Genomic DNA, 26,469 nt, shown 5'->3' with positions numbered 1-26,469 from the left:
AACTGTGTACAGCGCCAGATTAGCACCTGGTGGTCAAAATTAGAACTAATTATATTTCTAGCTTTTCGGTTCCGATTTATCGTATTGGCATATATACCAAGTTTCTGTGCTACGCGATAATTACAGCCCGCGTTGGATCTCCTTCAGCGGCTGCAATTTAATTATAACCTATGGGTACATTTTCTGAAGACGGTAAAAGACTTGGAAGATCGGTTGACTGACAAGGACAGTCTCTTGAAAACAGGTTGTAGTATTAATATCATAAAGAATGAATCAAGAATAATGGAATGCAGTCGAATTTAATGAGGAATTACGTGGACACTTCAAAAATTAAGTTAGACATGTCGTCCCAGGCTAAGACAACTGAGCAGCAAGAACAGCACACGTTCAGGGTTTCTTGCAGGCATATTTCTTCTTTGGTACGGATTACAGGTGAATCACAGTGTGCAAGTAAAATAGCGTGGCAACTGGAAACGTACTCTGAAGTTGAAAGTGCACAGGAGTGAACGGATTATTTTGTGTATTTGGTGTTGGCTGATTTTCTATGGTTTTTTGACCCGGAGGACTGCAATTTCTTACGTGACCTCTCTGGATGCTTTCGGTTTTGTCTTCCCACCAGCCTTCTCAAAGTTTATACACACTGATTATGTGACGTATTTACAGAAGGGCAGTTGATGTTGGAGGCATGCTGTCGGAACGCAGCGGTATTATTTGCAGATATTAATCGAAATACTAGAGATCACGAGTCCTTTATGTAAACCCACTCATAAAATATTCTACACAAAATATTCTAGAAAAATCTCTGAAATGCTATCCATACAGTTCCGATACATCCAGTATATTACTTGTTGTTGCTAATAACCAGGTAATTTAAAAATAAAATGCTGGAGAAAGGTCTTTTTATTTATTGTTATTGGTTTCAGGCAAAGCCCGTGCCACCATATACGATTATGTCACATAATGATAGGAACAATGCACTTGTCTACCTTCGTAACAAAATGTACAACATAAATGAGCGGATTACATAGTGCATTTGTCCCACTACACAATTACAATAAAAGCCACATAGTTTTAATATGAAATCCAACTATATATGCACTGAAGCGCCAAAGAAACTGCTATAGGGATGCGTATTCAAATACAGAGATATATAAACAAGCAGAATACGGAGGTGCGGTCGGCAGTGTCTATCGCAGTTGTTAGGTCGGTTACTGCTGCTTCAAATGCAGGTTATCAAGATTTTAATGATTTTCAGCATGGTGTTATAATCGGCGCACGAACGATGGGACACACAATCTCCCAGGCAGCGATGAAGTGGGGATTTTCCCGTATGACCACTTCACGAGTGTACCGTGAATACCAGGAATCTGTAAAATATCAGATCTCCGACATCGCTGTGGTCGGAAAAGATGCTGCAAGAACGGGACCGACGGCGACAGAAGACAATCGTTCAACCTGACGGAAGTGCAACCTTTCCGCAAATTGCTGGAGATTTCAACGCTGGACTATCAACAAGTGTCAGAGAGCGAAGCATTCAACGAAACCAGACTCGTGTACCCTTGGTGACTGCACGACACAAAGCTTTACGCCTCACCTGGTCCCTTCAGCATCGACATTGGACTTTCGATAACTGGAAACATGTTGCTTGGTTGGAATAGCCTCATTTCAAATTGCATCGAGCGGGTGGACCTGTACGGGTATGGAAACAACTTCATGAATCAATGGACCCTGCATGTAAGCAAGAGATTGTTCAAGGTGGTGGAGGCTCTGTAATGGTGTGGGACGTGTGCAGCTGAAGTGATATGGCACCCCTTGTACGTCTAGACACGGCACTGACAGGTGACACGTACGTAAGCGTCCTGTCTCATCACCTACATCCATTCGTGTCCATCGTGTATTCCGACGAACTTGGGCAATTCCAGGAGGACAATGCAACACCCCACACTTCAGAACTGCTACAGAGTGTCTCCAGGGACACTCTTCTGAGTTTAAACACTTCCGCTGGCCGCCAAACACCCCAGACATGAAATTATTGAGTGTATCTGAGATGCCTTGCAACGTACTGTTCGGAAGAGATCTCCACCGTTTTTACTCTTACGGATTTGTGAACAGTCCTGCAGAACTCGTGGAAGTGGTAAACTTCTATGGGACCAAGCTGCTGAGGTCATTTCTCAGGATTCATGGTGTCAGTTTCTTCCAGCACTACTTCAGACATTAGTCTAGTCCATGCCACGTCGTGTTGAGGCAGTTCTGCGTGTTTGCGGGGGCCCTACACGATATTAGGCAGGTGTACCAATGTCTTTGGCTCATCCGTGTATATGAGCTCCTCAAATTTTGAAGTTCCCTTTTACAAAGATGGGTGATATGACAAATACGCAACGAACGTGTCTAAGGAACTAAGAGCTCTCTAAGGAGAAATAATCTTTAATTCTTAATGGCAGTATAGTTGCTCTTAAATAATTTTATTCATCACATTCTATCTGTATATGTGTCCGCTGCTCATGGTCTCGCGGTAGCGTTCTAGCTTCCCGAGCACGGGGTCTCGGGTTCGTTTCCCAGCGGCGTCAGGGATTTTTCCTGCCTCGAGATGACTGGGTGTTGTTGTGTCGTCTTCGTCATCATCGTTCATACCCCTCACGGTCGGAGGAAGGCAATGGCAAACCACCTCCACTAGGACCTTGCCTAGTAAAGCGGTGCGGGTCTCCCGCATTGTTCACCTACGCTCTGTAAAGAAGCATGGGACTTCATTTCCATTTTTTCCCATCAGTATATGTTTAATTTCCTCTCATTGAGGCAGGTACTACACCTTGTAGAGAATATCAGTCTTAGGAAATGTAGTAATTTTATTAGTATTCAATTGACATGATCTTGGTCTGTTAATAGTAGCAATTTCGTTTCTCTTGAGCACTGAGTTTGGAAACCAAGGGTGAAATGGCATCTGTTGGTGCATCGTCCAGTACTAAATACCTTTTATAATACGGTCCACATTCACTAACCTTGTCCATTCCTTTACGTCTCGTAAGTGCGACGACGCCAGGAATCTAAATAAGGCAAGCAATGTGATGTAGTGGTAAGGCACTGGACTCACAGTGAGATTACAGTGGCTCAAATACCAATCTGCCGTATAGATTTAGATTTTCAGTAATTTATTTAATCTTTTTGTGGAGTTCTGATTCACCATGTATACGACGGTAAGAACTTGTCAGTAATGTGAAAGTTGTCTGTTGTTATGCTTTAGCAAGCGATTTACGAAGCACTCATATAACCCAGACACTCCGTAGTCCATTTTCCGTCTTCTACACTAGCCTTATTTTTGGTTAAGTAGTGAAAAGCATGTGTTTAAGCAGTACTTTGAGCACGGAGTTTAGTCAGGCAGTCAGACTGCTTCGCAGCCAGTCATTCTACATCTACTCTTTTTCTCAGCTTGAAAACATGAACATCGCGCTGCCTGCTTATGGTTTACAAATTATAGACCTGTGTCTTGTTTACTATTGATAATGCCATTTCGAAGCTACATCGTCCATGATTATTGATGAAACTGTATCAGAATGAAATGTTCACTGAGCAGGAGCGAGTGCGCTGATGTGAAACAAAAAAGTGTGTGCCGGAGTGAGACGCGAGCTCTGGACCTTTGCCTTTCGCGAGGAAGTGCACTACCGACTCAGCTAGTCACGCACGACTCAAGACCCGTTCTCACAACGTCACCTCCACCAGTACCTCGTCTCCTATACTCAAAATTTCACGAAGGTCTCCTGCGAACCTTGTAAAACTATCACTCCTGGTAGAAAGAATTTTGCAATCACGTGGTACAGCCTGGAGGATGTTTCCAGAATGAAATTTTTACTCTGAAGCGGATGTGCAGTGATATGAAACATCTTGGAAAAGGTCCCGAGTTCGAATCTCAGTCCGGTGCACAGTTTTAATCTGACAGGAAGTTTCGACGAGATTGTTACTTGCTTGTACTGTATTGACGTATTTCTGTATTGCGTGATTTTCAGGTCCATTTCCGAGGCGTGCTTTGCAGTTGCTCATATAAGGCAAGGTTAGCTCCTCATTTGCTTCGCATCTTTCTTTCAATACGCGAGTATCAGTGTCTACTTTCCATTGAGTCATCCGAGCTTGTCGGTCGTCTTTAACATTCCATATTTTTAAATGGGTGATACAATACTGCCAAGCGGGTTGCTTGAAGATATTTGTATATATTATTCATGAGCTGTAATAACTGAATATAGGATCAAATCAATCACGAAGTATTTTTATGACGAAGTCGTTTTACAGCGCTCATTTGGAGATGTGCTCATTGCAATGTTCCTCCAAGCACCATCGCTTCCCCAGCACGGGATCCCGGGTTCGATTCCCGGAGGGGTCAAGGATTTTCACTTGCCTCGAGATGACTGGGTGTTTGTGTTGTCCTCATCGTTTCATCATCATTCATGCAAGCGGCAAGATTCGACTGAGCAAAGGTTGGGAATTTGTACGGGTGCTGATAACCGCGCAGTTGAGCACCCCACACACCAAACATCATCATCATCCAAGCACCATGTACGAGTCCCTGTTAATTCAAACGTACTGCCTTGAGCGGATTTATTCTTTCTAGAAACTGTCTTCGATTTTATGTACAATTTTCAGCTGAATAAGGCAACTACAAGTCGCAGTGAACTACAGAACACTTGTTGCAGCAATGAATACGCGAGAGGTTGCTTTCAAGTGCATCATCCTTTTTTGGATACACGTCGGAATGTACCATGTGCAGTTGCACCTGTATTGCAGGTGTCTCTCCTGCGAGGAGGGATGTACTCAACATGATAGACCGGAAATGTATTCGCAGTTGCGAATATTGGCAATCTTCAACTGTAGAATGGAATCACGACGCCATAAATTTGTACCGAACCGGTACTCGAATCTGGATTTCCTGATATACTCGAGCGGTAGCATTAACCATTTCAGCCATCCGCGTACACTTCATGACCAGGCTCAAACTTCCATATGTCGTCATCCATGTGTCATGCATGTCCGAAGAAATATTGGATGGTACGTTTTACAAACATAGGCACTGCAATATCGTATTATACTGATAAGTTTTATTAGGATATGCAGGAAATGTACTCGTATTTGGAGTTGCTACTACGGACCACCTTCGGCTGTGTATTGGAATGACGACAATGAAAGTTTGTGCCAAACCGGGACTCGAAACCGGATTTCCCGCTATACGCGAGCGGGCACCTTAATCGCTTCCGCTATCCGTGCACAAATCGCGGCCTGACCCAAGCTTCCAGATGTCATCGTCCTTGCGTCATAACGTTCACTCGTTCATTGCGTACATTTCCGTCCAGGAAGGACATATCCATTGAGAGTCGAGGGCCTGGCTTTGGCGAATAAATTACGAAATAGTAGTGCACATTTTATTAAGAAAAACTATGCAGTGTTCCTTCGGACAACACAGGCACTGCCCTGTCCCATGTGTTAGGATAGTTGAAGATTTTGGTTGCGATTTATCATCATTTGCTACACTACTGGCCATTAAAATTGTTACACCACGAAGATGACGTGCTACAGACGCGAAATTTAACCGACAGGAAGAAGATGCTGTGATATGCAAATGATTAGCTTTTCAGAGCATTCACACAAGGTTGGCGCCGGTGGCGACACTTACAAGATTCTAACACGAGGAAAGTTTCCAACCGATTTCTCATACGCAAACAACAATTGACGGGCGTTCCCTGGTGAAACGTTGTTGTGATGCATCGTGTAAGAAAGAGAAATGCGTACCATCACGTTTCCCATTTTGATAAAGGTCGGATTGTAGCATATCGCGATTGCGGTTTATCTTATCGCGATATTGTTACTCGCGTTGGTCGAGATCGAATGACTGTTAGCACAATATGGAAACGGTGGGTTCAGGAGGGTAATACGGAACGCCGTTCGACGACGTTTGCAGCAGCATGGACTATCAGCTCGGAGACCATGGCTGCGGTTACCCTTGACGCTGCATCACAGACAGGAGCGCCTGCGATAGAATACTCAACGACGAACCTGGGTGCACGAATGGCAAAACGTCATTTTTTCGGATGAATCCAGGTTCTGTTTACAGCATCACGATGGTCGCATCCGTGTTTGGCGACGTCGCGGTGAACGCACATTGCAAGCGCGTATTGGTCATCGCCATACTGGCGTATCACCTAGCGTGATGGTATGGGGTGCCATTGATTACACGTCTCAGTCACCTCTTGTTCGCATTGATGGCGCTTTGGACAGTGGACGTTACATTTCAGATGTGTTACGACCCGTGGCCTTACCATTCATTCGATCCCGCGAAACCCCACATTTCAGCAGGATAACGCACGACCGCATGTTGCAGGTCCTGTACGGGCCTTTCTGGATACAGAAAATACTCGACTGGTGCCCTGGCCAGCACATTCTCTAGGTCTCTGAGCAATTGAAAACGTCTGGTCAATGGTGGCTGAGCAACTGGCTCGTCAAAATACGCCAGTCACTACCCTTGATGAACTGTTGTATCGTGTTTAAGCTGCAAGGACTGTTTGACTCAATGCCCAGGCGTGTCAAGGCCGTTATTACGGCCTGGGGCGGTTGTTCTGGGTACTGATTTCTCAGGATCTATGCACCCAAATGGCGTGAAAATGTAACCACATGTCAGTTCTAGTATAATATATTTGTCCAATGAATACCCGTTTATCATCTGCATTTCTTCTTGGTGTAGCAATTTTATTGGCCAGTAGTGTATATGTTAAAGGCCCCTTTGCTCTTCCGTTGTACTATGGAGGTTTGTTTACTACCCAATTGTTGGTCTTTGATGGCTTAAATTTCATAGAAAAGAGAATATCTTCATAGTATTAACACGGGAGTTATAAACTGATACGCACTCACAGGTAAAACTATAAGGTAGCGGCAGCTTTCAAATGGGGTCTCTAAACCCCTGTTTATATCAGTGATCCACGGTAGATATACAGCAGAAGAGGCTTTCAGCTCTCACAGGTAAAACTATAAGGTAGCGGCAGCTTTCAAATGGGGTCTCTAAACCCCTGTTTATATCAGTGATCCACGGTAGATATACAGCAGAAGAGGCTTTCAGCTCTCACAGGTAAAACTATAAGGTAGCGGCAGCTTTCAAATGGGGTCTCTAAACCCCTGTTTATATCAGTGATCCACGGTAGATATACAGCAAAGAGGCTTTCAGCTTCCAGCGACTGCTGCAGCCACTCCGCCGCCGCCAGATCATTTCACCCTCTGCGTCAGCGGCAGGGTGTTTCGCACAGCGGGGCGGAAGGAATGGCGCTGTACGAGGTGCGGCTGTTTGTGTTGCAGTGCCCATCATTCCGGAGTTCCTGTACGACATCCGCCACCCCAACGAGAGCCACGGCGCCGTGGTCAGTCCGGAGCCGCCCCCGCCGCCCCCACCAACCACCGCCGCCCCCACCACCGCTGCCCCCACCGACTCCACTGAAGACCAGGCCCGGCTCGAGTTCCTCACCGACCACACGACCGTCTCCCCGGAAGCAGGTACGCCACTGCCTCGACAAGTAGAAACTAGTTCGTGCAAGGTGCACACCACTACAGCCTCAGTCCCGTGTACACTTCACATTTACAGCAAGCTATTTCTTCTTCCTTCCACGCTGGTGGATGCAGGAAATTCGTCCACTGGTTATAGATAATAATTCTACATATCATTTTCACTAGTGTAAAAAATACAAAGTGTCAATGCTGTCTTTTTCTACGTTCCAGAATTTGTTACACTAAAATTAAAAGATAGCTACGTGAATTTTATTACGTAATTAGACACACAACTTGGTAGGATGTTCTGTGTTAAGTATTTCTCTTACACGAGGCGCGATTTTTAAGTTTTGAAATTAAAAAAAGACATGCTAAGATATCTCAATAATTTTATTTTTACATGAAAGCCTGTACCTTAATCTACGCACTGATGCCATTACAGACTGATTCTTCCTAGTTTACGTTGTGTACTGAGCGTTTGAAATGCCTCCGATACTCGTGAGTCCCGCCGACTGTGAAGTACGGGCTGTTATGAGATTTCTTAGTGCTAAAGGCCTAAAAGCGATCGATATTCATCGTGAGAAAAAGATTATGAGTGAAAGTGGGTGAGAGCACTTAAAGATGGCCGCACAAATGTGCGTGATGAACAACGGAGTGGGCGTCCTTCCGTCGTTAATGAAGTGGACAGTAAAATTAGAGAAAACAGACGCTTTACGATTTCCTCCTTGCAGGATGACTTTCCTAATGTTTCTCGTAGTGTTTTGTATGGCATTGTGACCGAGCACTTGAATTACCGAAAATTGTGCGCACGTTGGGTACCAAAAATGTTGACGGATGTGCACAAAACCAAACGTTTAGGCAGTGCATTGACTTTCCTTGAGCGGTACCACAACGATGGTGATGATTTCTTAAGCCGAATTGTTACAGGTGATGAAACATAGCTGGCCTACGTCACACCAGAATCAAAGCAACAGTCCATGGAAGTTGAGCAAGGGCATCGTTTTGCTGCAAGACAATGTCCGTCCTCATGTGGCGAACCAGACCAAAGATCTCATCACATCGTTTCGATGGGAAACTCTAGGTCATCCTCCGTACAGCCCCGATCTTGCGCCCAGTGACTACCATCTGTTCCTGCACTTGAAGAATGAGATTTACACTCTGCAGCGGAGTGTGCGCTGATATGAAACTTCCTGGCAGATTAAAACTGTGTGCCGGACCGAGACTCGAACTCGCGACCTTTTCCTTACGCGGGCAAGGAGTTCGAGTCTCGGTCCGGCACACAGTTTTAATCTGCCAGGAAGTTTCAAAAATAAAATTATTGAGATATCTTAGCACGTTTCTTTTTTAATTTCAAAACTGTGCATACTTAAAAAACACGCCTCGTATTATTATGGTAGATTATGCACGAAACCCCTACCAAAAAGTTTTAATACTTGGATTCTTGTTAATAGCAATAATGATCACGTGCTCATTTATCCACATAATTACTGCAGACCTTGTGCGCAAATTTATGTCGTAAGTTAAAGTAATGTAGATTCTGTCTTTCGTGGCACTGAGCCCACAGCGCAGTACACGTCGTAATACATTTTGAAAAAGGAAAGGTCAACACTAGGTGCAATAAATTTAATATTCTCTATTACGACATCTGTTTCGGCTGTTACATTTCACCGATTGGATTTTGCTGTGAAACATATCATTATTGCTGCCTAGCTAACTACATTTTGGAAACATGTATCATAAGAGAAAGCGAAGTGTCAAATAAATTTCAAATCGTACTTTATAGTAAATGAACAGTCAAATAAGTGACAAAACGTATTCCATACGTTTATAATTACTGCATGTCACGTAATCTCTACGAATTAGACAATGACCGTTTACTATAGACGCAATATGGATGTCAAATCAAACTAGATGTAAGTACCAATGTACTCTTCTGGTGTGTACTTATTCATATGAACAACAACCATATGTGCAGATAATTTCATCAACGTTATTCGCAAGTTACTTGAGAATGGAAAAAAGCCGAAGCACGTGTCGTAATAAAGAATGTTAAACTTATCGGAATTGGAGCTAGCCAAGACCTTTCCATTTCAAAATAACGTTTTTCTCTCCCGAAAAGTATTTGGCTAGGTACCACACCAAAGTTTATTTAACAAAAGTACCATCATATGCGTTACGAAAGGAAATTTATTATTTATGCTTATGAGGACAAACATATTATCTTCGATGAAGCGTCATCGAAAAAAGTGGAAAGCGACGTCGAAAAAAGGTGTACCTCAGGGTGGTGTGTTGGAACCGTTGGTGTGCATGTTGTGTATTATAGCAACCTCAGATTTATTATCTTTTTATGGAGATGGCACAGTTATCTGGAAGCACCGTCTAAAAAGCTGCACAAATATCCAGTCAGATCTTTCCAACATTTCAACGTCGTGCAAAGATTGACAACTTGCTTCAGATACACAGAAATGTAAAATCGTGCACATTGCAAAACGCAAAAGAGTAGCACCCTACTGACTCAGCATCACTGACTCATATTTTGAATCACTGTACTCACATAAATATCTAGGTATAACAATTTAAATTGATCTGAAAACAAATGGTCACGTGGGCTTAGTCATTCGTAAAGCAATTTAGTCGGCAAAAGAGTTGCTTACAAGTCACCTGTGTGTCTCATCTTTCCGTCTTAGTATACTGCTCCAGCATGTGGGACATATATCAAATACTACTAACAGGGGATACTGAATGCATACTAAGAAGGGCTGCCTGCACGAATGGTGGTAGGGTTGTTTGACTTACAGCAGGGTGTCACAAAAAGGGGGACAAATCGGAATTTACGGATAACTGGAGATTGACGCCACTTACTCCGTGAAAGCCTACTCACAAAGCTATATGAATACGTGATGTCTGTTCTTTCGGACATGCGTAAACTGAAAGGAGGAGGGAGAAAGGATAGAAAAGGAAAGGAAATGAATTGACGATGTCAGTGGAATCGAGATTTTACGCGACTTCAGAGTCGAGAGAAAATATGTGACAGACCAGAACTCGAACCCAGAATCTCTTGTTTTCCAGGTTTTTTTCTTTTTTTGTATGAGGGAGGTTTGAATATGGATATTCCGCTTTTTCCTTTTCTTTTTACCTTTTTTCCGTCCCTGGACAGGAAAGGGAAACTATAGAAAAATCTACTTGCCACCGCCACTTGTGTCTTAACAAAATGAATAAAATAAAATAAAATGCACCTCTTCAGACCTACGCCTATCCCGAAACAATTAGCCTATTACTACAAGGATGTAGGAAAGGAAGAAAGTAGGGGGGAAGAACATATAGAGTAGGGATGAAAACGAAAGTAGTTGTGTATGGGTTTTTGTTTTTTTAGTATATTTTATTGCATTTTCCGTTTTTTTCTATGTATATATCTTCATTTTCTTTCATTTATTTATGTATTATGTTTTTTTTTAATTTTTAAATTAAATTAGTCTATGTACCAGAATTTCAGGAGTCGCTAGAGCCTTCGGATTGGCGGAACGTCCAAACGTGTCTTTTCGAGATTTTAATGGAGATTCCGTTTTTAGTGCGTTCAGAACATCATGTCAGCAAAAAAACATCAGCATCTCATGGCTTGGACGTTCCAGGTGGAACATTAATAATGAAAGGCGCTCCGTAGAAAATTGGAAAAGAAACTTCTTGTATCTGGGGTTGCGAAGAAGTGCACAGTGTCGATCGTTAATAACCTAGTTCTGATTTCTCATCGGGGCCAAAACGGTAGCGGACCGTATGACCGCGTATCCAATGCACAGCGTTAGTTTTTGTTGCGGAGTAATGAGTCACATCCCGGAATAAAAGCGTCAGGAAAGTGATCTGAGCAGGTGTCTGTCGGGTAAGGAAAGCCAAGATACGCTGCGCGAGCCTCCAGACGTCAGACGACAGTCTACATGAGAATCGATCAGCGTCTGTGTCCTCTACACCACAGAGAACACAGAGAGGTGTGCCAGCGAGGCGGATGCGGTGCAAACGAAACTGGTTGACCTGTTTGCAATTGACGGTGATATACCAGGTGGCCTGGACGCTGGTGTCGAGATAGCCAGCATGCACCGCTTTCCACACACGACGCCATATGATCTGGGGAAACTTGTGTTGATGGGTCCAGTTAGATGCGTTAACCACTGCGCCATCCGAACACGCTGTTTATCGTAATTGAGCGGACCATCTCGTCACGCCTCCCGGCCGATTGACACCCCCACCGAGCGCTACCTACCTGTAGTCCCATTCCATGTTCTCCGTGCTCACGCTGAAGGTCGAATGTACTTATGCATCCGCACTGAAGGCGGTGCATTCATTGCCCATCGAGGCGAATTATTTGGATGAGTGCATGGTGCCTGTTCTTTAAGACATTTCGTATGCTGTTACAACGGAAAGAAATCCTGATACGTGATACAATGCTACGAACCCTCCGTTATGTACTTCACAGTTTTTTGCAGAGGTATGTGTGTAAGGTTACATAAAGTGTCTGTCAGAAACCTTTGACACCAAAACATTACAAAAGTTATAGAGCCAGTAAATACACCACGTGGCTTCAGGAAGGAATATGTGATCTGCTGGAATCAGGAGACCGAAGACTTCTGCAAGAAATACGAGGGCAGTGGTGATCCAGAAATAGGCAGAAAAGTTCTCCGTTTCTTAACAGCCAAAGGAAAGGAAGATGGTTAACGACTTCCCAAGAACTAGATTTTATCTACTCAATCCGCAAAAACGGTCCATTCACAGACAGTTAGAAGCAGCAACACCAAAAATAAGCCAGAAACCAGAGATCACATCACCGCGTATTGCACAGCACATCAAGTCGCGAGCGGAAAATGTTCCTCTGGGCAGCACAAAAATATGCAAGAAGAGCTTCTACAAAAGGATGTCCTTCAGCTCTCCTTTTACTGACAATGAGATCGAGAAAGCCATAAGATACCTAAAGCTAAAGAAAGCAGCAGGGCTAGGTGGACTGTTCCCAGAATTTACCATTTCTCCTTGGAAAAAATGGCAGAAATGGCTAAAGAGATTTTAATCAGACTGTTGAGCAAGGGTCAGATACCAGCAGATTTTAAGATAGCAACAACTATTAGAATCCTCACGCCAGGGAAATCGAAAGTCGATCCCCCAAGCTATCGTCCAGCTGCCCTTCTCAGTGTCTGTTACAAACTGCTACAACGCCTTATTTACAACAGGATTTACGGTAGAGTTGCCACTAAAGTGGTTCCTACGAAGCAGGCTTCAGGCAAAACCGCAGCAGCTGTGAGCAAGTACTGGCGCTTACATCTTACATCGAAGCTGCTTCCCAGAAAGGACCAAAATCTGTAGTAGCGTTTGTGGATCTAACTGCTGCTTACGATACGTCGTGACTGGATTGACTAATTCTAAAGCTAAAGCGAACTGTCCCTTGCTTAAGGCTACAACTCTGTGGTCAACATGTTGAGAAACCAGTATTTCCGAATCTGCTTTCATGACAAAACGAGCAGGTGATGTACAATCAAGAACGGTTCACCACGAGGATCTGCCCTGGCCCCACAGTTGGTCAACTTGTATATAAGTGACGTGCCGGAAACTGTGTCCAAGAAGTTCTGCTACACAGGCGATGCTGCCAATCCATCTCAAAGCAAGCAACTAGAGTATGGAAAATGTGCTCACACAAGACCTGAGATTACTTGGTGACTACTATACACTCAAGCGCCAAAGAACAGGTATAGGCATGCATATTCAAATACAAAGATACGTGAACAACCAGAATACGGAGCTGCGGTCGGCAACGCCTGTAAAAGGCAACAAGTGTCTGGCACAGTTATTAGATCGGTTACTACTGCTACAATGGCAGGTTATCAAGATTTAAGTGAGTTTGAACGTGGTGCTATAGTCGGCGCACGAGCGATGGGACACAGCATCTCCAAGGTAGCGATGAGATGGGGATTTTCCCGTACGACCGTTCCATGAGTGTACCGTGAAAATGCGGAATACTGTAAAACAATAAGTCTCCGACATTACTGCGGCCGGAAGAAGCTCCCGCAAGAAGGGACTCAACAACGACTGAAGAGAATCGTTCAACGTGACAGAAGTGCGACACTTCTGTAAATTGTTCAGAGTGCGAATCGTTCAACGAAACATCATGGAGATGGGCTTTCGGAGCCGAAGGCCCACTCGTGTACTCTTGATGACTGCACGACACAAAGCTTTACGCCTCGCCTGGGGTCGTAAACACAAACATTGGACTGTGGAAACATGTTGCCTGGTCGGACGTGTATCGTTTCATATTGTATCGAGCGTATGGACATGTACGGGCATGGAGACAACCTCATGAATTAATAGACCCTGCATATCAGCACGGGACTGTTCAAGCCGGTTGAGTTTCTGTAATGTGGGGTGTGTGCAGTTGGAGTGATATGGGACCCCTTATACGTGTAGATACGACTCTGACAGGTGACACGTACGGAAGTTTCCAGTCTGATCGCCTGCATCCATTCATGTCCATTGTGCACTCCGACGGACTTGGGCAATTCCAGCAGGACAATGCGACACTCCACACATCCAGAATTGCTACAGAATGGCTCCAGAACCACTCTTCTGAGTTCAAACTCTTCTGCTGGCCACCAAACTCTACAGACATGGACATTATTGAATATGTCTGGGATGCCTTGCAACGTGTTGTTCGGAAGAGATCCCCAACCCCTGGTAATCTTAAGGATTTATGGACAGCCCTGCAAGATTCATGGTGTCACATCCTTCCAGCACTACTTCAGACATCAGTTGAGTCCACGCCACGTCGTGTTGCGGCAGTTCTGCGTGCTCGCGGGGGCCCTACACAACATTACGCAGGTGTTCCAAAAATGGTTCAAATGGCTCTGAGCACTATGGGACTTAACATCTATGGTCATCAGTCCCCTAGAACTTAGAACTACTTAAACCTAACTAACCTAAGGACATCACACAACACCCAGTCATCACGAGGCGGAGAAAATCCCTGACCCCGCCGGGAACCGAACCCGGGAACCCGGGCGGCAGGTGTTCCAGTTTCTCTGTCTTCTCAGTGTACAAATTGGAGACTGTGCCCTAACCTTACAAAGATTGAAGTGACACCTTTCCACCTCAACAGTCTCTTAGCAAACCAGCCGCTCAGAGTAGCTTTCTGTAACAAAACGGTTATGAGCAATACTCACTCTAAGTACCTCGGATTCGCAGTGGGGGGGGAGGGGGAGGGGGGGGGGGGGACTCAAGCTGACTCTCGCCATAGAGTCTCATCATCTCTTTTACACTGACAAAAAACATTCGTAACATCAAAGAATAATTGATGTAGAGTTATGCAATTTCGGCAATACATTTGTCTAGGTAACATACTAAAGTGATTAACATTGCAAGATCACAGCTTAATGTAAGCGCGAGATAAAACACTACAGAAGTGAAACGCTGGTTCATTGACGGCCGGTGTAATCGCCAGAATGTTGATTGCGAACATGCAAACATGCACGCATTCAGTTTTACAGATCCCAGATGTCAGTCTGTGGGATGGAGTTCCGTATCGTGCACTTTGTCGAGCAATGCACGGACAGTTAATGCTTTTTGTGTTTGATGCTGGATGTGGCGTCCGATGATATCACGCATGTGGCCGATTGGGTACAAATATCATGACTGAGCAGGTCAAACCAACTTGTCGACACTTAGAAGGGCTAGTTTTGTTGCAATAATGGTATGTAGGCGAGAGTTATCCTGCTGAAAAACAGATCAAATCACCAAATTGACGTACATACTTGCAGTCAAGGTGTGGGTATAACTACGAGACGGCTTCTGCTGTCATATGAAATCACACACCAGACCATAACTCCAGGCTTAGGTACAGTATATCAAGCACGCAGACAGATTGGTTACAGGTCCTCAACTGGCCTCCTTTTAACCAACACACGGTCATCATTGAAACCAGAACCAGCTTTCATCATAAAACACAACAGACCTCCATCATGGCATCCAATGAGCTCTCGCTTGACACCATTGAAGTCACAAATGGCGGTGGTTTGGGGTTAGTGATAAGCACACTAAGCGTCTGGCTTGGGGCTGTCCTTGAATTAACCGATTTGTAAGAGTACGTTGTGTCACAGTGGTGCCAACTGCTGCTCAAATTGCTGTTGCAGATGCATCACGATGCGACAGAGCGTTCTCTGAACACGATGATCTTCCCTCTCGGTAGTGCCACGTGGCCGTGTAGAGCCCGGTTTTCTTGCGACCGTTCACTCTCGTAAACACCGCTGCGAGCAGTCATGTACAGTAGCTACGTTCCTGACAAGTCGAATAGCAGAAAGAACATCCTGCTTCTCGTAGCCCCATTACACGACCTTGTTCAAACTCAGTGCGGTGTTAATAACACCGTCTTTGTCCCCTAAAAAGCTTTCTTGACTAACGTCAACTCATAACTTCCAATTTCAAAGGTAACTAATTCTCACTACCGTTACAGCCTCTATTGAAAGCAAACCTGATCTGCGCCCTCATAGTGGCGCTACCAGTGCCACTGTTATGCAACTGGCTCGAAATTTTAATAGTGATCGCTTTTCAGGTGTAGAGACACCTCTACCAATTTTAGTTTACGTCGCACACCTTTTACTTGGTATTGCGATTTTTTTCCGTCAGTGTATATTCTGTGGTTGAATACTGAGCACCAGTATGATACAAGAGTGCAACTGAGCTGAACGATACCGTGAGAATCATAACAGGCACTTTGAGACCGACTCGTCTACCTTGGCTATTTGCTCTCAGTAACACTGCTTCACCACATTTGAAACAACAAATGGTTCAGCCGGCCGCGGTGGTCTAGCGGTTCTAGGCGCCTCAGTCCGGAACCGCGCAATTGCTACGGTCGTAGGTTCGAATCCTGCCTCGGGCGTGGGTGTGTGCGATGTCCTTAGGTTAGTTAGGTTTAAGTAGTTCTACGTTCTAGGGCACTGATGACCACAGATGTTAAGTCCCATAGTGCTCAGAGCCATTTGAACCAACAAATGGTTCAAATGGCTCTGAGCACTATGCGACTTAACTTCTGAGGTCATCAGTCGCCTAGAACTTAGAACTAATTAAACCTAACTAACCTAAGGACATCACACACATCCATGCCCGAGGCAGGATTCGAAACTGTGACCGAAGCGGTCACTCGGCTCCAGACTGTAGCGCCTAGAACCGCACGGCCACTCCGGCCGGCTTTGAGACAACAAGAAGCAGTGACTCTTGAATGGTAAAAAATTAATAAGGAAATTTACCGAAGGTTGCCTATCCAGGAAGTTTTGGTTAGTCCACCCAGCAAGCGTCTGAAGTCAAGGAAATCATTCTACATTGCTCGCGAGATCCAACCACTGAAGACTGAAGGTGGGTGGAAGGAGACATGGAAAAACAACACCAGCGTCCGTCGTCATGGCCTCGAAGACGCCACAGGTATTTCAAGCTTGCAACAGCCTAGAAGAACCTGGTGTCAACTGAACAGAATCCGATGTGGACATCGCAGAACGAAGTCCTTCATTTACGAGTTGGGCTCTCGGGACACCCCAGTGTGTGACTGCGAAGCTTCGGAGGAGACCGGCGATGATAGTGTAGAGGAACGTCGCGAGAGATGTTTCAGAGGAAAATGGAAGGATATCATCAACGCATCTCCAAGAACACTGGGATGGATAGGCTCTCTTGAAATCAATCTGGAAGATCAATTAAGACCAGAGATCTTGCATATTCAGTTTGTACCACACTGTGTAAATAGTGTATAGTCTCCATACGAGAAATAAGTAAACAAAAAGTTCATGTGAACGTGGGTCCGAAAATCCTTCGTTCAGGAGGTGCAAAAGGATTATTCATGGCACATAAGTGATACATTTGGTATGCATATTTACGTTTATAGAAATTTCTTGATCTGACAACCTCCTGCTTATATGATTCCCCTGAGCCTGCGTTCCAGACTTTTCCGTTCGTTGTTGAAAACTCCCAGTGTGTTCCGTATTTGCTCAAATCCTTTCTGGACACTCTCCCTCAGAATACTGAAACTGGGTAACGAAGTTGAATACGCAGAGGATTTTAAATATACCCAAAGGAAAAGAATCCATTGGATTCCAATCTGGCGATCGAGCAGACCATGCAATGGATCCCCCCTCGACTAATTCACCTATACGGAAGGTGATTTTTCGCGATACTAGCCAGCTATCTGAGTAAAGTGAGGTGGAGCATATTGTGCATAAACCAAATCCGTTGGATGACATGTAGAGGTACATCATCAAGTAAATGAAGTAACTCATGTCTCAGTAACTGCAGATAGGTCTGTTCAGTATGAGGTTGCAGAAATAAGGAGGGGCCAGAGAGGTGATTATGAGGCTGAAACTTCTGTTGATGTCTAACTTGTCGGACTCCATAACGGTTTTCGTAAGCTCAAACTTGATTGATGTGATAACCAAAAATTCCATCAGTGAAAAGCCAATTTCGTCAGTGATTAAGGTAGATGGTCAGAACCGCAGAAACACAGCACACTGCCCTAACATATATTGACAGAAAATTTTTCCTGACTGAACGTCTGCCTTATTTAATTCTTGCGTCCACTGAACATAACATTTTCATGAAAAATTTTCAACATCGTCATGTGATTAACGCTTTCCCACCTCGCAGTCCTCCTTCACTTAATGGAATTTCATCCACAATTTGGAGAGCCTGTGTTCAAGCTCAGGCGTTTGATAAATTACGTGGTCTCCCACCACCCGCATCTCCCTTCTCGAATGATCCTTTCTCTTGCGAGAATTGGTGGAATCTTACAAACGTTCCTATACAATGTACCTTTCAACATACAGTTGACGTTCTGCGTCCATATTCCCATGCGTTACGCCATGTGTGAAATGCATCTCTATCATTTCAGACACTAAATACATCGCTATAATGTGTTGTGATAAAAGTCACTCTAAAACACAACAAGCAGGCAAAATAAATAAAATGTTATGACGTACTGTAAACGCGACATCGAGTAAAAAGCACATAAGAGGTAAATTACACAACCAGGAGGTAGTATAGACCTTTCATACTTCCTAACGAAGGATTTTCGGATCTATGCTTGAGTGAACTTTCTGCAATATTTTCATGTCAAGAATTAATTGCTAGAGCTTCTGACATACGTTTTTACAAGTCCTGTGTTGTTTGCTCATAGATGTATCTCGCGAAAAAGAGAGAGATACGAGTTCACACTGCGATATTACTAACTTTTTCAATATAAAGCTACTGCCTTAATGATCTTTGAATTGCTATCGCGAAAAATACTACGCTCTAACTTATCACCACAAGTAATTAGTAGTAAATGTCAAAGACAGTAAAATATACACATCAATGCTTTTTGCAGTACTCACAGAATGTAACATTTTTTATTATATTTCATCTCTGTACAGAGAATGCCAACTTAATGGCACGTAAGCATAATTCGCGTCTTGCTGGGCGATTATCTTAATCTACGATGATGGTGAGTTTCGTCTTGCTGTATTAGATCGAAGTCAGCAAGGAAACCTAAAAAAAGGTTAAGCTACCCGCGATGCGTCTCTGTTGTAGCAAGCGTACATTGCTAGATCAGGGACTTACATATTTTACTTTCTCTTAAAGTATGGTACACTACAGTTTGGAAAAAACTGAAACACCAAGACGTAGATACGTGATCACAGTGGAATTTATTCTACCGATTAAGGACATGAAACTACACAAATGGCCAGCATACTGACCTGTACTCGCACTGGGACTGTCGAAATTCAGTACGGAGTATCACAACCACGTGCTGCGATCAGAGCCGCTAGACATCGTGGCGTGGAAACAAAGAGCGCCTGAATGTGCTGCTTAGGAATACTCTGCCATGCAGTTTGTAGGCAAGTCCACAAAGCATCAATTGTGACTGCAGGAGGACATGAACGATCAAGTTGTCGACCGACCACATTCCGAAATGCTCGAGGGGCGACGTGTCAGGCGAACGTACAGGCCAGAGAAGCAGCGGTACCCCATCATTTTTCGAAAAAGGCTTTCACATGCAGCCGGGCGTTGTCCTGCTAAAATATGGCATTTCGAAAGGCCTGCAGAAGGCACGGTGCCTCGGGCTGTAAAACCTCCCTGACACTGCACTAGCTGTTCACGGTGACCTCAAGACACGAGACGCGAGATCGCGTGTTGTGCGCAATGGTGCCCCAAACCATCACACTTGGCATTCGTCCACTATGCCGCTCACAAGGGAACCTCCCCATTGCACCCCCCTCAGATTTAGTTATAAGTTGGCACAGTGGATAGGCCTTGAAAAACTGAACACAGATCAATTGAGAAAACAGGAAAAAGTTGTGTGGAACTGCGAAAAAATAAGCAAAATATACAAACTGAGTAGTTCAAGGGAACATATGCAACATTAAGGACGATGGGAATTTAGGAGCGCCGTGGTCTCGTGGTAACGTAAGCAGCTGCGGAACGAAAGGTCCTTGGTTCAAATCTTCCATCGAGTGAAAACTTTAATTTTTTATTTTCAGTTTATGTGACAAACTCTTACGTTTTCATCACTTTTTTGGGAGTGATTATCACATCCACAAGAAAACCTAAATCGGGTAAGGTAGAAGAATCTTTTTACCCATTCGCCAAGTGTACAAGTTAGGTGGGTCGACAACATATTCCTGTCATGTGACGCACATGCCGTCACCAGTGTCGTATAGAATATATCAGATGTGTTTTCCTGTGGAGGAATCGGTTGACCTATGACCTTACGATCAAATGTTTTCTGTTCCCATTGGAGAGGCACGTCCTTTCGTCTACTAATCGCACGGTTTTGCGATGCGGTCGCAAAACACAGACACTAAACTTATTACAGTGAACAGAGATGTCAATGAACGAACGGACAGAAAATAACTATGCGAAAATGAAGAAAGTAAGATTTTCAGCCGAGGGAAGGCTTGAACCAAGAACCTCGCGTTCTGCAGCTGCTCACGCTACCATGGTACCACGGCGCTCCTAAGCTCGGATGCTCCATTATGTTGCTTATGTCGCCCATGGACTACTCAGTTTGTATATTTTGCTTATTTTTTCACAGTTCCACACAACTTCTTCCTGTTTTCTCAATTGATCTGTGTTCAGTTTATCAAGGCCTATCCACCGTGCCAACTTATAACTAAATCTGAAGGGGGGTGCGATGGGGAGGTTCCTTTGTCAGTAGTACAACCTGCGGAATTGCGTTCACCCAACACCGACTCAAAGGAAGGCCTCGGCGCTTGTTCGTGGCGTCACGTCAGCTAGGCACGGCGAACGCCAGGTCTGTTGCAGGCATACTCATAATGGTGGTGTCTCCCTCCCTGACACAGGAAAATGTGTAACTATTGGCGGTAGTTGACCAATACACATTGTTCTGAGAGATTTCTGCAATCAATTAATTGTGTAATTCATTACACTTCTTAACAAATAGTGTACTCCTGAACTTAAATTTCCACCTGTTTTAAGGAGTGACATACAAAAACAACTTCATGGTCCAGCAGCAACAGAATTCGTGCTCCATTACCTTATTTGTAAATCTGAGGAAGTTACGTTTGTACTGGGTTGCTTTTACAAGAAACTGTGAACATATTGGTGCTCTTCTTTAGGTATCTTGGTTGACTATGGGCTGAGGAGAACTGAATGTTAATGAAATATCTTGCGATTGTACACGTTGGGGGAGGGGGTGGGGGACAGAAGAAGAGGCAAAAGAGAGATACTTCTTTTATCAAATAAATTTTTTTTATCTTATAAAGTTTCTCCTTTCAGTTGCAAGAGGGGAATATTTATCTTTCCTAATGTGGATGTTTAAAAAAGTTTAAGCTCAGCAGTGTTTTCGATGTATGAAGCTATTTTGTTTCCTGTTTAGAATTCCTTTCGTTGAAAACGACTGTAATCTAATGACTGGCAACAGTTGAACATTTACACATGTAAATTAGTTCATATTTCCAGTTACGATGTCAAACGAAAATAAATAAATAAATAAATAAAAGAAACGAGTTCATTGTAAGGGGGTTGGGGTAAGTTTCGATAGCAAAATGGATCAAGTAAATATAGCTACTTGAATGTAAAATTTCCGAAGCTTGCAATGGGGCAAGGCGTCTTCTCATACTGATCTACGTTTGTTTCGACAGGATTCAGTAATACAGAACTACGACCATCATTTGTAGCTTTACAATAGTAAGAAAATCTTTCATCTAAATAAAAATGCAGAATCCAAAACAATACCGAACATTTTGTCCAAAAATAAGAGATTTATAGTGATAAACACGCCAAGGCGTTTCTGCCTGCCACAGATGTGGTGTTCGCCGTGCCTAGCTGGCGTGACGTCACCAACAAGCGCCGAGGCCTTCCTTTGAGTCGGTGTTGGTTCACCACGGCGGCGTCGAACGTGTTTGCGGCCATCTCTGTTGGACAAGTTTAAGCAGGACTCACCCGAAAACACTGCATTTTGCCACTCAGCACACCACCGTCGGAGTTCCCATGCCCATTGCAGTCTCCGACGTTGGTGGGTTCTGATCAGTAGAAGCCGACGCAATGGAAGGCGTGCCACCAATCCATCCAACAGAGGAAGTTGTTGAACCGTCGAAAAAGACATTTCCACACATGTTGCAGTGCTCCAATGTCGCGCCAACACTGTGAAAGAAGCTGTTCTGCCCGTTTCAGCCAAGTGGACAAGTTTGTTATCTCGCGCTGTGGTCACATTGTGTCTTCCAGTACCCTGCCGGCGCTGTGTATTGCCATCTTCTCTCCACTGGTTCCATGTACGCCTTAGTTTTGAAGCATCATGCCCTTATGAAACGCAATGCCGCAGTGCGACAGGCCCAGGAGATCAATCATCCTGCCCCGTTCCAGTGAACTCGCATCATAATATTCTACCCTGTGACTATCCAGGTCCGACACGATTGGACATGTCCGAAAGAAGAGACATCTACATTCATATAATTGATTCGCATTGATGGGTGATGAATGCAACATATTCAGTGCTGATGCATAATCACGCCCAAATTCCTTCGGGAATCTCTAAGAAGCCATCATGGAGAATGTCCACGAGGACTTCAGATAGGTGGCAGTAGGTGGAAAAGCGGGTCGGCTGAGAGGGGTGGCGAGATAGTACGTGCAATGTCCGGGTGGCGCAGTGCTTAAAACAACTGCCTAATGACCAGGAGATCCCGGGTTCTAACCCCGGTCTGGCACACATTTTCATGCGTCGCCGATGATGCTGCACAAAGTCATGATGTAGCTGATATCAATAATCTCTTTCATTTTCTTATCTTTCCTTTCCTTTCTCTCCCCTCCTCCTTCAATTTACGTAATCGCAAAGAATCACTACTTTAACAGAACATTCACTATTTTAACAGAAAAGCGGAAAATATCAGTTGTACGCAAAGTACCCATCGCCACACACCACGCGGTGGCTTGGGGAGTATGGGTGTAGATATAGAGGTCGAAAGTTTGTGCGGAAAGGCAGATGATGCGGCTTGGTGTCTGGTGTGATGGCCCAGCGGGGTCCACTGCTGAGCTGTCGGCCCGATGGTATCACCGCAATCCCCCCCACCCACACCCCTTCAGCCACCGTTGCAGACCATTAAACACGAGCCGCGCTGCGCAGACTCAGCAGTCGTTAGCCACCTGCCCCGCGCGACTGCAGGACGTCTCGCCGCCCCATAAAGCATTGCGCCACTACTTGCAAAGTGTGCATACATCTGGGGACTCGCTGCTTGCCTTCTCCAGGGACCGCCATTTTTTCACGCTTATAGCGTTCCAAGAACAGCCAACACCTGATGTACACCTTAACAGCCAACAACTGTAATCAGACGGAGTGCCTTGTTTCCAATACAGGCAAAGGCTTTCAATCAGTTACCAACCGTAGTCTAATTCACGAGTGCAGGATAATCCTAAAGACTTAAAATTCTGTTTCAATATACGTGAGCTTGGTGAAATTGTTGAGGGGAGAGAAAACAAAGCTACCTATGAATTATACAATGGGATTGTCCGAATTTTCATAGCCAAACGAAGAGTGGTAAATAAACAAATGGGATATAAGACTGATCAGAGTGAGGAATACTTACGCAAAACAAGATTTACTTCCTTGTAAGCAATTACGGTGATTAAGAAAAATTTAATTATTGATTTGAAAGAAATTATTTATCCGAATTTTCATGGACAAACGAAATGTAGGAAATGGGGAAACGGAGTATAGAGTTGTGCAGCTTGAGATCTGTTGTTGTTGTTGTTGTCTTCAGTCCAGAGACTGGTTTTATGCAGTTCTCCATGCTACTCTATCCTGTGCAAACTTCTTCATCTCCAAGTACCTACTGCAAACTACATCCTTCTGAACGTGCTTAGTGTAATCATCTCTCGATCTCCCTCTACGATTTTTACCCTCCACGCTGCCCTCCAATACTAAATTGATGATCCCTCGATGTCTCAGGACATGTCCTACAAACCGATCCCTTCTTCTAGACAAGTAGTGCCACAAATTCCTCTTCTCCCCAATTCTATTCAGTACCTCGTCATTAGTTACGTGATCTAACCATCTAATCTTCAGCATTCTTCCGTAGCACCACATTTGGAAAGTTTCAATTCTCTTCTTGTCTAAACTATTTATCGTCCATGTTTCACTTACATACACAGCTACACTCCATACAAATGCTTTGAGAAAAGACTCCTGACTCTTAAATCTATACTCGATGTTAGAAAACTTCTCTTCTTCAAAAACACCTTCCTTGTCATTGCCAGTCTACATTTTATAACCTCTCTACTTCGACCATCATCAGTTATATTGCTCCCCAAATAGCACAACTCCTTTACTACCTTTAGTGTTTCATTTCCTAATCTCATTCCGGCAGCGTCACCCTATTTAATTGACTACATTCCATTATCCTCGTTTTGCTTTTGTTGATGTTCATCTTATATCCTCCTTTCAAGACATTGTCCATTCCGTTCAACTGCTCTTCCAGGTCCTACGCTGTCTCTGACAGAATTACAACGTCACCGGCAAACCTCAAAGTTTTTATTTCTTCTTCAAATTTTTCTTTTGCTTTCTTTATTGCTTGCTCAGTATATAGATTGAATAACATCGACTCTTATAACTGCCATCTGGTTTCTGTACAGATTGTAAATAGCCTTTCGCTCCCTGTATTTGACCCTTACCACCTTCAGAATTTGGAAGGGAGTATTCCAGTCAACACTGTCAAAAGACTTCTCCAAGTCTACAAATACCAAAAAAGTAGGTTTCCCATTCCTTTATCTCCTAAGATAAGTCGTAGGGTCAGTATTGACTCACGTATTCCAACATTTCTACAGAATCCAAACTGCTCTTCCCCGAAGTCGTCTTCTACCTGTTTTTCCATTCGTCTGTTAAGAATTCGTGTTACTATTTTGCAGACATGACTAATTAAACTGATACTTCGGTAATTTTCACACCTGTCAACACCTGCTTTCTTTGGGATTGGCATTATGGTATTCTTCTTGAAGTCTGAAGGTATTACGCCTGTCTCATACATCTTGCTAACGAACTCGTAGAGTTTTTTCATCGCTGGCTCTCCCAAGACTATCAGTAGTTCTAATGGTATGTCGTTTACTCCCTGGGCCTTGTTTCAACATACGTCTTTCGGTGCTCTGTCAAACTCTTCACGCAGTATCGTATCTGCCATTTCATCTTCATCTACGTCCTCTTCCGTCTCCATAATATTCCTCTCAACTACATCGCCTTGTATAGTCCCTTTATATACTCCTTCCACCTTTCTGCTTTCACTTCATTGTTTAGTAGTTGGTTTCCATCTGAGCTCTTGATATTCATGCAAGTGGTTCTCTTTAATTTTCCTGTAGGCAGTATCTATCTTATACCTAGTGATATATACCTCTACATTCTTACATTTGCCCTATAGCTATTCCTGCTTAGCCATTTTGCACTTCCTGTCAATCTCATTTTTGTGACATTTGTATTCCTTTTTGCCTGCTTTATTTACTGCATTTTTATATTTTCTCCTTTCATCGATTAAATTCAATATCTCTTCTGTTAACCAAGGATTTCTACTAGCCTACATCTTTCTACCTACTTGATCCTTTGCTGTCTTCACTATTTCATCTCTCAAGGCTACCCATTATTCTGCTACCGTATTTCTTTCCCCAGTTCTTGTCAATCGTTCCCTAATGCTCTCTCTGAAACTCCTTACAACCTTTGGTTCTTTCAGTTTATCCAGGTCCAAATTTTTTCAAATTTCCGCCTTTTTGCAGTTTCTTCAGTTTTAAACTGCAGTTCATAACCAATAGATTGTGGTCAGAGTCCACATCTGCCCCTGGAAACGTCTTACAATTTAAAATCTGGTTCCTAAATCTCTATCTTACCATTATATAATCTATCTGAAATCTTCCAGTGTCTCTAGGCCTCTTCCACGTATACAACCTTCATTCATGATTCTTAAACCAAGTTATAGCTATGATTAAGTTATGCTCTGTGCAAAATTCTACCAGGCGGCTTCCTCTTTCGTACCTTACCCCCATTCCATATTCACCTACTACGTTTCCTTCTCTTCCTTTTCGTGCTATGGAATTCCAGCTCCCCACGACTATTAAATTTTCGTCTCCCTTCACTATCGGAATAATTTTTTTATTTCATCATACATTTCTTCAATCTCTTCGTCATCTGCGTAGCTAGCTGGCGTATATACTCGTACTATTGTGGTAGGCGTGGGCTTCATATCTATCTTGGCTACAATAATGCGTTCACTATGCTGTTCGTAGTAGCCCACCCGCGTTCCTATTTTTTTATTCATTATTAAACCTACTCCTGCATTACCCTTATTTGATTTTGTATTCATAACCATGTATTTACCTGATCAGAAGTCTTGTTCCTACTGCCACCGAACTTCACTAATTCCCAATATAGCTAATTTTAATCTATCCATTTCCCTTTCCAAGTTTTCTAACCTACCTACCCGATTA

At 43.7% G+C, this 26,469-nt stretch overlaps 1 protein-coding gene across 1 annotated transcript in view; it reads left to right on the top strand.

The window, feature by feature from the left end:
* The window catches only part of LOC124793741 (synaptic vesicular amine transporter), a 781,226-nt gene that overhangs the window by 637,738 nt on the left and 117,019 nt on the right, over positions 1-26,469 (top strand). Inside the window, exon 3 of the mRNA XM_047258044.1 lies at positions 7,324-7,518. Coding sequence (XP_047114000.1) covers positions 7,324-7,518 — 195 coding nt within the window. The remainder of the gene's footprint in view (positions 1-7,323; positions 7,519-26,469) is intronic.

The sequence above is a fragment of the Schistocerca piceifrons genome, chromosome 1 (genome assembly GCF_021461385.2).
Source record: "Schistocerca piceifrons isolate TAMUIC-IGC-003096 chromosome 1, iqSchPice1.1, whole genome shotgun sequence".
NCBI classification, from domain to species: domain Eukaryota; kingdom Metazoa; phylum Arthropoda; class Insecta; order Orthoptera; family Acrididae; genus Schistocerca; species Schistocerca piceifrons.
The sequence above is the reverse complement of the archived record's forward strand: the minus strand, read 5'-3'. Positions and strand labels throughout refer to the sequence as shown.